At 55.0% G+C, this 14,524-nt stretch overlaps 1 protein-coding gene across 4 annotated transcripts in view; it reads right to left on the reverse strand.

Moving 5' to 3' along the window:
• Positions 1-3,233: 3,233 nt before the first annotated feature.
• NFATC1 (nuclear factor of activated T cells 1) overlaps positions 3,234-14,524 on the reverse strand; it is a gene marked incomplete at both ends in the record, with an annotated part of 99,085 nt that continues 87,794 nt past the window's right edge. For all 4 annotated transcript variants that reach the window (XM_082853148.1, XM_082853145.1, XM_082853149.1 and 1 more), the window contains one exon: positions 3,234-3,322. In XM_082853148.1, the coding sequence (XP_082709274.1) occupies positions 3,273-3,322 (50 nt within the window). The remainder of the gene's footprint in view (positions 3,323-14,524) is intronic.

Raw genomic sequence — 14,524 nt, forward strand, 5'->3', positions numbered from 1 at the left:
CGTATTTCTGAAGGAATATGTAATGAGGGTGGCGCAGAGACCCCCCTCCTTGCAGTATCGTTGGCTGGGGCCAACGGCGGGGATCGAAGCAGCTGGGCCCGCGGGTCCTCCTCGAAGCCAGGGCGGGGCCCACGCATCCCAGGTGGGGGGAGGGAGCAGCCTGTCTGGGTGACAGGGTCGGGGGCTGCAGGAAGTCTTCCAACCAGCCGGGGACCCGCCTCCTCAGGTCAGGGGCGCCCTCGGGCAGACAGGGGTGCTCCCACGGCGAGCTCTGCTCAGGCTGCACTTGGCCTGACGTTTAGCAGATTTTCTTCACACTGTCCCGTCCTGGGCTGGGGCCGGGCTGGAACCGCAGGCAGCGCGGGAGGGGGAGAGAGGGGAGGTCAGCCCCTCGAGGCTGCCCCGCTTGTCCCGCGTCAGCGGCTCTGGGGCCGCACCTGCCCGGTTCCTGCAGGGCCGAGGTCACCCCGGACGTCGCGGGCGGGAAGTGACCCGACGCTCCGGGTCTATACGCTTGCGCAAAACACAGTAGCTGCCTGCAGGAAACAAGCTGGTGGGCATCTTTCCTTATTATTCAAGAGCAACAGAGAAGAAACAAAACTAGGTAAATGCGTATTCGCAGAAGCCCAGCCTCCTCTGCAGAAACCATCGTTTTATAAATGTGCATTTTTATTTCTGGAATATAAAACGCTGTTGTTGGGAATGGGGGTGGGCTCGTAAAAACTCACGTTGAAACAGCCTCCAGCACACTCTTCAGTGGGGCAGGCGGGAGCTCTGCCCTCCTCTGCGCCCCCAGGCTCCGGGACTCCCTTTGGGGCCCAGCTCTCCAGCCGGACCTGGGGGCTCGAGGGTACCTTGTCCACAACCCCACCAGGCCCTCTGCGTGTGTCCCCGATTCCCCAAGCTCCTGTGGACATTATCGTTGGGTTCCCTTCAAATGCGTCGGCACAGAAACGGGCTGGGAGAGTCTGTTGCTAACTGCGTTGATGAGATTCTTCTAGGATTTTACCTTAATCTGTAAACCTTCTGGCCAGAGAAACAGGAATTCTTGCGGTTTGAAAGTCCTGAATGCAAAATATTGTTTCCATAATTCAGGGCACTCATCCCTAGAGAAGCTCCAGGTGTCACGCTTGCTTTATCAACAACTAGATGCTATTCTCCCACCCAAGCCTGAGGCAGGGGCTGGGGGTAGGGGCAGGGAGGGTGCTGCAAGAAGTAGAAGGAGACGGCAAAGCCAGGCGGCCAGTCGCCTCGTCCCGTACGGCGATGGCGGGTCTCCTGTGAGCTCCTGCGAGCGTGGGAGGCCTCGCCAGGCTCCGTCTCTGGGCAGAGACGTTGACGGCCTCCCCGACGTGGAAGGAGGAAAGACACACCCCTCACACTGCTCAGCGGGAAGCCCCTCTTACAGACACAGAAGTACACGGACCTACAGCAGAGAACGCGCTTAAGAACAGAGAAGGATTTTCCACACGCGGAATGAATCACTCTCAAACTAAGATTGTCCAGCAAAAAAACATTGCTTTATTGAATCGATTTTCTAACTACAAAGAGAGCTAACACAGTATCAAACACTTCCTTTCCATAGGACAGTCTCCCGAGAAATGTCTCATGCAACTCCTAGGAGGCTAAATGCAGGGCAGGGCTTCAGGCGGGGAGGCAGGGTCATATGTACACGAAGCCATATATCTTCAGCTCTTCACAGTAATGTGCAAATGTTACAAATATGGCTTTCAGATTTTCGGTTCTGTGACTTAAAAAAAAAGTAAGACATGATCGTACAGAAGAACATTTTTAAAATAATTCTTTCTGTGGGAGAGCGCTTTCCCCACCAAAACGCCGAGTCTGGTGACAGGACTTGTCACCTCCCCCGAGGGTGCCGATTGGGCGGAGTTCCAGGAGGGGGCGTGAGTTCCTAAGGCACGGTCATCAGGTTAAACATGTTTTCGTTAAAACCATGCTTTTTGGTTACGTGAAACGACAGGTCACTGCTAGCAATAACGCGTACTAAGCTGTTAAGGGTACAAAATGCAGTAGTAAAGCTCACACTAACCTATCTGGTAACAGTAACTAGTCTGGAAACACACTACAGTCACCACATATTAAACGCTGTTTTTGGTTATCGTTTCCTTAGATGAAGCAGAGTTATAAGGCTTCTGTGAAATAATAATCTTACAGCTGAACAAATATATTACACTCCTTCTGTAACGTTATTTATAGTTTCTTTCCAATTTTGCTGTTTGGTAACAGACGGTATTGTGGACGCACCTCTCCCGGCTTTTAAAGTGCTTGGTTAACTGCAGGAGAGGAAAACACACAGACCTCCCGGGGGGTGGGTGACGCCCCCTCGGAAGTGGCTGGGAAGCTGGGTTTGGAGCCTCAGGTGAATTTTCCAGAATGGATACTGGTTATTGCTGACATGGACGCCCTCACTGGGCGAAGAGTGAGTATCACCACCTCCGTCATGTTCACACATAAATACACGGCTATAGATGTGCACACATGCAAATGCAAGATCCATCCCGAGACAGATAGATTTCTTTTTTTGTCCAGTAACCTACCTTGTGCTATTCAACTTACCTGTGCTATGTTCGAAGCCAGATTAAAAACAAAATCCTAACATGCTATAATGAACAGCCTTAAGGCTTGAGTAACACAGGGTAGGGAAGGCAGTCATGAAAGAGCTGAGATGACACCTTGGAAGAGTTCTGAAATGCACCGAGTAAGGCAACAGAATTGTGTATTACAGCCCAGGAAAAGGTGAAGAAAGTAGGAAACGTGTTAGGTTTTCCTCACCATGCCCGGCTAGCCAGTATTCTCTTAATTTATACATAGGATGAAGCCTCATGACGAAACGTCTTTACAGCTTTTGCTCTTACAGATACTCTCCTGGTAGCCAGTTCAATGCTCAATCCCATGATGCCCGGCTGCTGCGGTCTGCTTGAATAAGGCACTTCCAGTATGAAATGCAGGGGTGCCTGAAGGGTACGCTTGGGGTCAGGCTGCCACGTCGGGTTGCGGTCACGAGGGGCGCATCACACGGTCTGTCTTCTGTGCTTCCCCTACCCACCCACCTTCGTCTCCTTCTTGAGATGACTTTCCTTCAGAAGATGGAGTGGTCTTTTCTTCCTTCCTTGAGCTACTTCTTTGTACGAATGATCTAAGCCTTCACTAAGGTGGAAGTTCCGAGTGGTACCAGGTGTGAGTTCAGTCTGTTGACTCAGTTGTCACCGTCGAATCAACACCACGCAGCTTCTGAGAGTCCCAACTGCCGACTACGAGTGGAGGTTGGTACTGGAGAGGTCGTTTCGTATTATCTCGTTTACTGCAAGAAAACAAAAATAGAGAGCATTAGAGAGACAGGACTCTGCACACGAGCTTACATAAACCACCAGAAATTCCATCAGTCAGTTATGTTCAGCCTGTGAAAAGGTGTCCCCAGAGGATGAGGTGTCCTGAGCCGGCAGGACACAGCTGCCCGGGAGCCGGCACTGTGATTCCAGACACCAGTTAGGCCTCGGCCTCAGGTCCCGACAACTGACCCAGGCGCCGGTGCGCAGCCTGTGCTCCCGCAGGTTTGCGAAAACAAAAGATAAACCCTGCGGCGGAAGCACCCCGGTGAAGTCCTCGCCCCGTGGGCCCCTCTCCGTGGCCTCGTGGTCAGACGGGCCAGGGCAGCTCGGGGAGGAGCGCTGGCCTCCCGGGCCTGGGCCTCCCTTTGTTCGGGGCTCTTCCTTCACGTCTGTCCCGTTGTTCGTGTCCACGATCGGCCTGTGATTTTTGGCAGCCGGAGGGGAAGTGAGAGGAGCTGGCGAAGGCCACGGGAGTGACCTGCACGGCATCTGCCCCCATCACGGCACCAGATGGGGAAATGCTGCCCAGAGGCTGTCACCACCGCTCGCAGGGCGCAGAGGTGGGGACGTGCTTGCGTCACGGAACTGCCTGGGCTCCCTCTACTGCCAGATAAACGTGTGTTTCTGCAGGGCCCCCGCCCAGCCAAGGGCGGCTTCCTGGAGCAATTAGTGGAGTGTGTTTCCCGAGCCCACTCCCTTCCCTAAACTGCCTTTCAACACCCCCCCCCCCAACTATTTTTAAGAATAACAATAATAAGGCCCAGCGGGGGAACCAGGAATTGTGTCACGGGAACTGATAACAGAACGCGCTGGCCCTGGTTCAGTCAGGAGCCCGCCCTGCGGACCCCAGACCCGGGCTCCTCCCGAGGGGCCGCCAGCACGCGGGAAGGGGGCGCCGGGCAGCGGCCTGCAGGGGACACGCCTGACCGACACGGCCGCCTGACGTGCACCACACGTCCTCTGCAGCCTCGCACGGTAAACAGCGGAGGGACTGTGCTCACCCGGCCAAGTGGCTCCCCGGCCACCAAGGAGGCCAGGACGAGGCCCAGGGCGCGGGCAGCTCCGGGGTGGTGGGCCGCCTCTGTGCCACTCGGCCGCCCAGGGCATGGGGTGGCGGGACTCGGGCCATCAGGGCCAGAGCTCCTCTCCGTCCACACCTCGCGGAACGTCGCCATGAAAGAACATTCTGACAAGAACACTCACAACGTCCCGGTCTCTTGGGGGTTTGGTCTGGGTCAGGACAGGCCGCACCTGCACGCAGGGTGTCTCTGTCTCAGGCCAAGTGTGTGGAACATACTAGAAAGATACAAGGTGTGTGTGGGGGGACCCACACACGAGGTGTGACAGCACTGGCACCACAGAGCCCTACGCCCTGTTTTCACTCAGCAAGCGACAGTTTACAAGGTGCTTTCGTGGCCACCACCGCATTTGTCCTAAAGCAGCCTAGGCCGTGGGCCCAGCAGGGCTTCCTAACCGGTTCTGAGAAAAGCGAAAGGTTTGGGGCCACACATGGGCCAGAGTCCCTCCCACCGGGTGGCAGGTGCTACTGGGAGGGGGGAGGGAGGCGGTGGGGCCACCTCCGCCCAGAAGAGAAATTGGAGTCAAAACCTCACAGCAGGCCCTGCACGGTGGGAGCAGTGGCAGGGCCCATGGGGAGGAGGCGCGAGAGTTCAATCGCGCCTCACAGAGCTGGGGTATGCCCTCCCACTAGGGCTCAGGACAATGAGAGCCCCAGAGCAGAAATCTGATTCTAGTAAGACCAGCAAGAGGGGCAGAACAATGTCTGAGGGGTAATGAGGAAGGGGACTGGGCGGGAGGCCTGAGGGGTAATAATGAAGGGAATTGGGAGGAAGGCCTGAGGAGTAATAATGAAGGGGATTAGGAGGGAGGCCTGATGCGTAATAATAACAGGAATTGGGCGGGAGGCCTGAGGGTTAATAATGACAGGAATTGGTGGAAGGCCTGAGGGGTAATGACAGGAATTGGGAGGGAGGCCATAGGGGTAATGATGAAGGGAATTGGGAAGGAGGCCTGAGGGGTAATAATGAATGGAATTGGGAGGAAGACCTGAGGAGTAATAATGAAGGGAATTGGGATGGAGGCCTGAGGGGTAATAATGAAGGGATCTGAGAGGGAGGCCTGAGGGGTAATAATGACAGGAATTGGGAACGAGGCCTGAGGGGCAATGATGAAGGGAATTGGGAAGGAGTCCTGAGGAGTAATAATGAAGGGAATTGGGAGGGAGGCCTGAGGGGTAATAATGACAGGTATTGGGAGGGAGGCCTGAGGGGTAATGATGAAGGGGATTGGGCGGGAGGCCTGAGGAGTAATAATGAGGGGAATTGGGAGGGAGGCCTGAGGGGTAGTAAGGCAGCAGCAGAGTAGCTGCGAATCTTTTAGTTACTCAGGGTTATGCAGACCACAGGAAAAATAACATCTGTCTGACAAGAGAAAAGGGGAAGGAGCCTCAGAAGTGGGCTTCCCCCTACTACCCACTGGGGCACCTGAACCTCGGAGGGGGCGCCATTGCTCGATGTGTCCTGGACATTCTGGGCCCGGACGCAGGCCATGGCGTGGCTACTCTCTGAGTGAGGCTCGGCCCTGTCCTCCTTTGGCCCCGTCGGGAGCCCTCAGGAGAGCGGCACGGGATGCGCCAGGGCAGCCGAAGCTCTTGCCCATCACGGCGGGTCAGTGGTATCTGACGAGCCTCCCTGAGGACAACCTGTCAGCTGGACCCACTGCTGTCCACACCTGGCAAGGTCAGGCTGGAGTCACAGGGTTTCATTCCTTTTAGGAACAGACTCAAGAACCACCCCACACGCACAAACATCCTCCAGCATCTTCCCCGAGCGCCGCGGGGCCTGAGCCGGGCAGCTGCCCAAAGTGAAGTTGGACGGCCAGGAGCCCCATGGCAGATGACGCTTCACACAGCGTCCACACGGCTGAGGGTGGACGCCCAGACCTCACTCTCTTCCAGAGACACACTCTGGACAGGAACCCTGTAGGGAAGCCATGACGGTCCCATTTCACAGATGGATAAAGAAAGACCACATCAGGGAAGGGCTGCTGAGGTGGAGGGGCCTTTGACGGTGGGCGAGGGCGCGAAGCACAGGGTCCTGGGGCCCCGCCGCCTCCCAGCCACATCCTATCTTCCCTCCGTGAGGTCATGGGTCCGAGCCCGTATCAGTCCCGGCCGCGGGGCTCTGTGTGGGTTATTTTGGGGGTGGCTTTCTCTCTTTGATATGGTTGTGCCGATGACACCTACGATTTCCCACAATGTCTTCTCTCTACTGATAATTTCCATCTTCTTATTCAGCTTTTCCACCGACACAGAGGTTTTTTTATCTTTACAGAAGTATTTTGAACTGCAGGTAACATGTGACCCTCACGGATCGTCAGGAACCTGAAAGAGGAACCTTTGCTCCGCTTCACGTCAGATGTCCTTGCAACAGGATGTGGTGAGCTGTTATACCACAATTTAATAAGAAGGGTTTTTTCCCTTATATTTAATTTTTCTCTAAAATGCTCCTAAGGTGGAAACTCTTGTTTTTTTTCTAAAACTCATGTGGCAGTTTGAATTGTTGTTTCAATCTGGGGCATGTACGCAGGGTGTTATGTGTATATCTGATACACACACACAAATCCACCTCTCTATATAAATCTGGAATTGAGAGAAAAGGAAGTCAGCATTTTTTAAAATACCAAAACTAACATGTACAAAGTACAGGCGTAGCTTTTCACCTGTACTTGCACGACATTTGTAAATATCCTTCCTGACACTATAGAAAGATGTCTCTGCTATTCGTAAATGAGCATGTAAATTAACTAATAAGGTGAAACGTCCTTTTTAAAGTAAAGTATTTGTACTTTCATATCTGAGTTTCTTCTTTTGGGCCCCCCTTTGAGAACAGTTGGCGTCAGAGCTTCACGTTGTAGTGAAACATCCATGGTTCATCTCTCAGGTTTCACGTGTGGGTTTTGTGTGACTATCTTGAGAACAGTGCAAACCTAAAAGGAACTGTGAGTCCAAACAGTTTTTATGTATTTCTCCCCTCTCGACGCCTAACCTTTAAGCAAAGTGCTCCCACGTTTCTGAGTGCTTGGTTTCTGACTGCTAAACTAAGGATCTCAAGACATATCTTAAGGAACGAACAAACCACGGATTTACCCAACACCTCCGCAGCCTTCAGCGTTCATTTCTAAGCCCTCGCACGTGCATCATTCTTCATTCTGCAGCAACCCCTCGAGAAAGACAAGGCAGGCAGTGTGACGATGGAGGCCTGGCCAGTGGGAACGGGGCCGCTGCCCTTGAGTGACAGGCGAGAAGCTGAGATCGGGACTTGGGGCCGCACGCCCCGCGGCTCTGGGAGCTTCCAGGCTGCTCCCTCCCGGCTCCACGGGCAGATCCACAGGGCCAGCGTGAACTGCTCTCTTCTCAGTGCTCACCGGGAAAGTCGGGAAGGCGCAGGGGAAAGGTGGACGGGCACGGCCCAGCCCTCGGGACCCCTGCCTGTTCGTCCCCTCCTCCCGGGCCTGCCCCCCACCCCCAGGTCCCTTCTGTCCCTGGTCCTCACGTCCTCCGCTGCGAAGCCAGTCGGAACACAGAGGCGAGGGGAGGCGAGGGCACAGTCACTGCTTTCCTTTTCTGTACACACTTCTCTTTCAACAGAACAAAACATCAACACACCCACCAGCCACCACACACACAGTGCTGTGTCTGAGCTAAAAAGACCTTTTCTTTCAGTCATTTTTCCTGTATAGCTTTTACGTGCTTCAGAAACTTTTTTTCAAAAAGGAGGACAAGTTGCAGGTGACCGAGGACTATTTCCCCTGCCCTGGGGAGCCACACGCCAGCAGCACGGCCCCGGCTCTAAAACCGACGGCAGATGAGCTGGTCGGTACCAACCTGCTGGCGCAGGTACCGGCGCCAGGAGGGGGCGTGCTGGCCGCTGTCGCAGGAACGTCACCCCAACGCCGCAGCCGCGCCAGCCTGTCACATGAGCAGCCCGGGGAGGCTCTGAGCGAGAGCTGCCCCGCCCCGAGGCACCTGGCGGGCTTCTCACGCTTCTCTTCTCACTATTCTACCCGACTTGACTTGGTTTTCAGATTTGACATCCGAGCAGCAGCGGCCGTCGAAGCGCGGGGGCCGTGGCCTGCGGGGGGCCTCTCGCCCTCCCAGCCCCGAGGCGGGTCCTCACAGCCAGCGTCACGGCCTTATCGGTCCCAGGACTTTATCAGCAGCAGTCCCACTTCCCTTACTCTAAGTGAAGAAGCGATATGTATGCTTCTGTGTTCGACTCCAAATAGTCGGGACTTGGACCACAGTGATAATAACATCACTTTGCTCTGCGAGAGGAAAGAGTGACTACGATGGAAAGCCCAGGGTCCTGACACCCAGCAGGTCCCCGACACCCCAGGAAACACAGGACAGCACGTGGTCAGAGTCAAAATATAAAGCAACCCCTACGGAGCGACAGAAGCCACAGAGGGCTTCAAGGTGGAGCTGTTTTTAAAGACGGCCTGGCCCGGTTTCCCTGGGCAGCACCTGGGCCCTGGCTCCTCCGACGCCAGTGGGCAACCTCGAAGCCAAGCATCCTTTACTTTTTCAACTTCTCTCAGACCTAAGTTCTTGCCATGTCCACGTTGTATCATTCAAACCATCACTCAGAGACGTGTGAGCAGCCTGTGACCTTCCTTTAGAAAACCTGATACAAGGCCTTCGCCCTGAACACGCTGTGGGGAAAGTGCTGGACAAAGGCCACCCGTCCGTTCCTCATTCTGCCTCCAAAGCCCCCCTGAGACTGTCCTGCCCCTGTGGGGCCTGGAGGTTTTCTCTGTGAAAACAGGAGGCTTGACTAAGGCCCCTTTCTGCCCCAAGAATCAGGGAACTCCTCAGTCATGTCAGAGGGAGAAACAGATTCCTCCTGGGTTAGAGTTCTGTGTGCTGGGAAAGGCATGCCCCCGCATCTTCCCAGCTCTGGGGGGCAGCTACTGCTCTGATTCTTACTTGGGATGGGACCAGAGAGGGCAGGAGACGCACCAGTGCTCACACAGCGGGGACGGCAGGGGCCTCCCTGAGGGGGCAGCCCGGGCAGAGGGGCTGGCGACAGGGCAGCCCCTCGGTCTGTCTCAATGTGGCAGGATGGCCGCTGAGAAGCCTCCATCAGCGGGCTCGCCATCCTGCATGGGTAAAGGGAAGAGAAGTGCTCTAGCACCTTCTGGTGAACTTTCAATTTACCGACTGTCGGAAAAAGAGAAAACGACTGGGCGTGTGAGTGGCAGCCGCCCTGGTCTGAAGTTAATGCAAAGTCTGGGTTCAACCACAAGACACAAAGCGGGATGAGGGACGGGGCCACCTCAACTCTTTCAGTCTCCTTATTTCTGACAACGTGTGTGTGGATCCCTTTATTATCAGAACCAGTATCTGTGTAGGGTTCTCAGGTTAATGAGAACATCAGCCATGTCCTTTCATTGGTCAGAGAACCGGCAGTGTTGCTAGTCTCTCATCGGACACAGCTGTGCGTGGCGACCGGGAAAAGCAACGGGAAAGCTGCCTGTGCCCGGCCCCAGGCTGGGAGCGGGCGGCGGGCTCTGTCCCTTTCCCTTGTCGGGACCCCAGCAGAGACGTGGCCCTGCCTGTGGGGCTTGGGGAAGGAAGGGCCAGGAGAAGCAGGTGCTAGAACCTTCCAGCCTTCACACAGACATCATCCTAGCTTCTCAGGCCTGGGCTTGAGGTTAGAGAATAAGAAATCTAGTTCAGCAGTGTTAACCTAGCCACACTGTTTAATCCTCGCTTAGGAAAAAAAGCTTAATTAACTCGGATAAGGACCACACTTTACAAATAATACCTTTGTGTGAATTAAAAAAAAAAACATATTTGTTGATATAGCTTATCACACTAGCCAAATTCCATGATTACATACTTAACTACATACAACACACTTTAAAGCATCCTTCTCTTTTCCAATAGTTATGTCAGTTCCAATAAGGAAATGAACTGTACTATGAATTTTTAAAAACTAACAGTATTTATCTACTGCTACTTAGTAAACCAGCCAGCCCGGCAGGGATACTGTCATTCTTTCCATTTCTGGCTTTACAACGTTCTGCGATGCTGCTTTCACGGAGAGAACCATTTCTTTAAAGCATCGACGTCCTTTAAACAAGAGCAATCCAGGGAACAAAGAAGGTCTTGGCGATTCCACTGCGGGCCCCGTAGAGCTCTGTCCCCATCCCCGTTCCAACACACCACCACACGCTGCATGAGGTACCACGATTCTTTCCGTCAAAGCTCACCATCAAATTAAACACTCTACAGAAATAAACGCATGGCACAAAAGCTACTGTTACTTGCCCACTCCATTTTCCTCCGAGGGACAGAAAAATGCGTATTCTTCCAGAGGACAAGTCATCAAAAACATTTTTATTTTTAAGGGAAAGCCAAAATAGCTTTTTGAAGAGCAAAACAAAACAGGAAGGACATTCTTTCCCATTCTTATAACTAAAAGATAATTAAAAAAACTATTTGCTAACTTTCCCAGAAAATACACCTTTGGCTGAAGTTAGTATTGTAACCTAAGAGGATGATAATTTAGGTGGACAGAAGTAAAGATGTCTCAGGCCAAATCTCTTCTTAAAGAGCTAACTTCTAGGAAGTCTCCAGATGCCATTTGCTGCGCTAAGCCTGCAGATCTAACGATTCTTGGATAAGGAAGCCCTTTGGTGGTGGCTGAGAATCCTCATGGATGTACGGACTGTCACTGCTGTGACTTCGTTACCGCTGGGACACACATGCCCCAGGTGCTGGACACACACCGTCCCCGCTTGCACTGCACATTTACACTCAGGTCTCACTTCGGGGAGCAAAGTGGACGTGAGCTAAGCCGAGGTTCAACACGATTAAAGCCGCAATTCAGAGATCAGGGCACAGCCAGGGAAGCACGTGCTCCGGTGCCACTGGGAGGGGGCGTCAGCTCAGGTGCAGGAGACGTGAGGCGGTGGCTCCCGTGTGGGTGTTTAGTGTCTTGGGAAGAGGCGGCGTCCTGGCAAGTCCGCCTCCCCACAGGTGGGCCCAGGTCAGTTGTCTCCCCGGTCCGGTGGCCTCTGTGTCCACAGTGTGGCCGCATCTGGTCCACCAGCCGCCCCCGCCCACCCACCTCGGGAGGCGCTGCCTCCATGAGACTCTGGGCTGAAAATGGTGATTTTGCCACGAGCGCATCACAACTGCTGTAATTCTGAAAATGCAGAGTTGCAACATCACTAAAATCCTTTTCTGCTTTTCTTTTTTTTTCCAGAGATGCTTTGTGAAGCAGTGGAAAATAAAACAGTTTCTCAAGTTTCATTAAAAAGTAAGTTCTCGTGTTACCTCGGGTGTCCTGGACCTATTTCAGCCTTCACTTATTTTTATCTTTTTAATCATAATAAGCCACTGCCACGGGGCCTGCTATTTTTGGAAGGAGAGAATGGGACAGCGGAGGGACTGGATGACGACAAGTCACGGTTTTAATAAAATATGACCCTCCCAGCTGGATGCAGGCTTGGCCCTGATGGACACCATTGTTAGGTGGAGCTGCCAGCCATTAAAACAGAATAATTGTCCTACCTCCGTGGCTGCTTCCTTATTTAGCCTGAATACGCCAAATAACGCAAACGCCCCGCGTGGAAACTCCAGGGCCCGTGGGGAGGGGGCGGCCACCTGACCGGGAGGGTCCCCTGGCTCGTCCCCCCTCCCACTGGTGTGTGCCAGTGAATGCTTTCCATGTGACCGGCGCCATTATTTCATCTGTGCCAAACTCACTCTGCTTTACTCGCTGGGGTCATTAAATCACCAACAAGCATTTTTCTAGGGCCTGTTCTGTGCCGCTAGAAAACACGCTGCCCCAGTGATGAAATTCCTATTCCAACAATTAACAGAGTTGGATAAATAACAAATTTAAAAGCACTCTTTAATTAAAAAATAAAATAGAATAAATGGACGCGGACGAGGAGCCACCGTGGGCCGGCAGGTTTGCCCCCGTCACCCGGCTACGGGAGCACAGGCCCTGCTCTGGCGGCGGGCACGTGACGTCAGGGCGCCCTAAGGCCCAAGACACACACCACGTGGCTGGTCTTACTTTGTGGGGCGTCAGAAGGGACAGTGAGGTCAGACACGCCCACGCCGAGTCTGGGGCACTTGGGCCCCCTGAGACCCGACCCCCCACGTGGCGCCAGTTTTGGTCAGAAGATGCTGCTCGTGAAGGAAGCACAGGAAGACCCTGGGTTCGCAGGAAAAGAAACCACACCTCAAAGCTAACCGTGGCCTTGAACTAAACCCTCACCTCACCCGAGCATCACCGGTAGTTCCGCCAGGTGTGATCGTGTCAAAAAATGGCCATTTAAAAGGACGCCTGTCGGACTTCCCTGGCGGCGCAGTGGCTAAGAAGCCGCCTGCCAATGCAACGGACACGGGTTCGAGCCCTGGTCTGGGAAGATCCCACATGCCACGGAGTAACTAAGCCCGTGCAACACAACTACTGAGCCTGCACGCCACAACTACTGAGCCTGCGAGCCACAACTACTGAAGCCCGCACACCTAGAGCCCGTGCTCCGCAACAAGAGAAGCCACCGCAATAAGAAGCCCGCGCACCGCAACGAAGACCCAGCGCAGCCAAAACAAATGGAAAAAACGAAAAGGATGCCCGTGTCTGAGGGACACAGGGTGAAAGATGCGAGTCCGGGACTGATTTTTAAACATCTCGGCACGAGGTGGCAGATGCAGTGACAGTGCCCTACTACCCCCCCGCACCCGGCCTTGAATCAGGGTGAGGGGCTGCGGGGCCCTTTACGCTGTCCATTCTGCCCCAGCAGACGTCTGGAATTTTCATAATTCAGCAACAGCACCACGATCAGAGAGAAGCTGGGGACGGGCTGGCTCAGCACCCACGGTCCTGCGGCGACAGGGACACGAGGGCCCCGCGCTCTGCCCGGCCATCACCCCCGCTCCCCACCCCCGGCCACGCCCCGCTGCCCAGGCCGGGTCCTCGTGCCGCCTGAGCTGGGAGGATGCCGACGCTTAGGCCCACCCAGACCCACTGAACGTTCTAAGTAGATCCCCAGCGACTGCATTTGAGCCCACGAGAGTCTGGGGGGCCCTGGGCTACTTGGGGGATGGACAGGGGGCAGACAGGAAACCTTTGGTACCACAGAAGAGATTTACCTTAAAGACAATTTTCCAGAGCTGCTGCCGTAAAGGCCACGCCTACACCCCTGTGGACAGAAAAGCACACTTTTCTCACCTTCAAAATATTCTAAGCTATCGTTCAAATCGTTGAGAAGGGGTGCTGCACCACAGGCCCTGGGCAGCCCAGGGAGGGCACAGCTGCGCTCGGCCACTGGGCGCAGCCCGGCTCCTCCGGGGCGTTGAGAAAAGAACTGAAGTAACACGCAGAGACTGTCACTTGCATCGGTATAGTTTGCAGGCGATACTGCTCTTAAAGCAGTATTTTATATTATTATTGGTGCAACTCCCCGTTTCCTAGACTGAATTCCCGCGAGACCACCTCCACTTAGGGTGCACAGGCCGCGGGGGGAGGGGAGAGGGCCGCGAGCCGACGACCGGGCCTCACTGTTCCCTGCGGGGTCGCGCGAGCGCACCATCCTCCGCCGTCCTCCCCGCATGCGCGGGGCCTCAGGCCCACCAGGGCCGTGCGTCCGTCAGGGCTCCAGCTCTGAGAGCGCTGGGACCGCAAGGCCTCGGCTGTGGGGAGCAGACGCCGCCCTGGCCCCTTCCCGCGTCCCTGCCCAGAGCAGCGCTCGCCCTCCGCGGCTAAGGAGGACAGTCCGGGCGTGGGTGTCGTGCGGGCCCGGCATCGTCGGGGCGGCTCTGGAAGGACAACTAAGAATTTCGGGGCCCGGTGGCTCGGGGCGAGGCCGGCAGCGGGGGCGCGGCGTGGACACCTTGGCTGTTCACAGGGCAGCGCCTCCAGTTCAATTTCAGCAAAAGGTCCAAACCATGGCCTCGGGAGCCCTGCGCCCCCCCCGCGCACCGTCAGGGGTGCGGGTGCACGTTCCCGGCTCCCACGCCGTCCCTACGGACTCAGACATGGCCGCCACGCGGTAGCAGGGCCCCAGCCTTCTCCTGGGCTCCACCGTCCGGCCCGAATCTTGCCGAGCCCCGCGCGGGTCCGCCCCATCCG

Source organism: Leucopleurus acutus (genome assembly GCF_964270905.1).
Source record: "Leucopleurus acutus genome assembly, chromosome: 13".
NCBI lineage: Eukaryota > Metazoa > Chordata > Mammalia > Artiodactyla > Delphinidae > Leucopleurus > Leucopleurus acutus.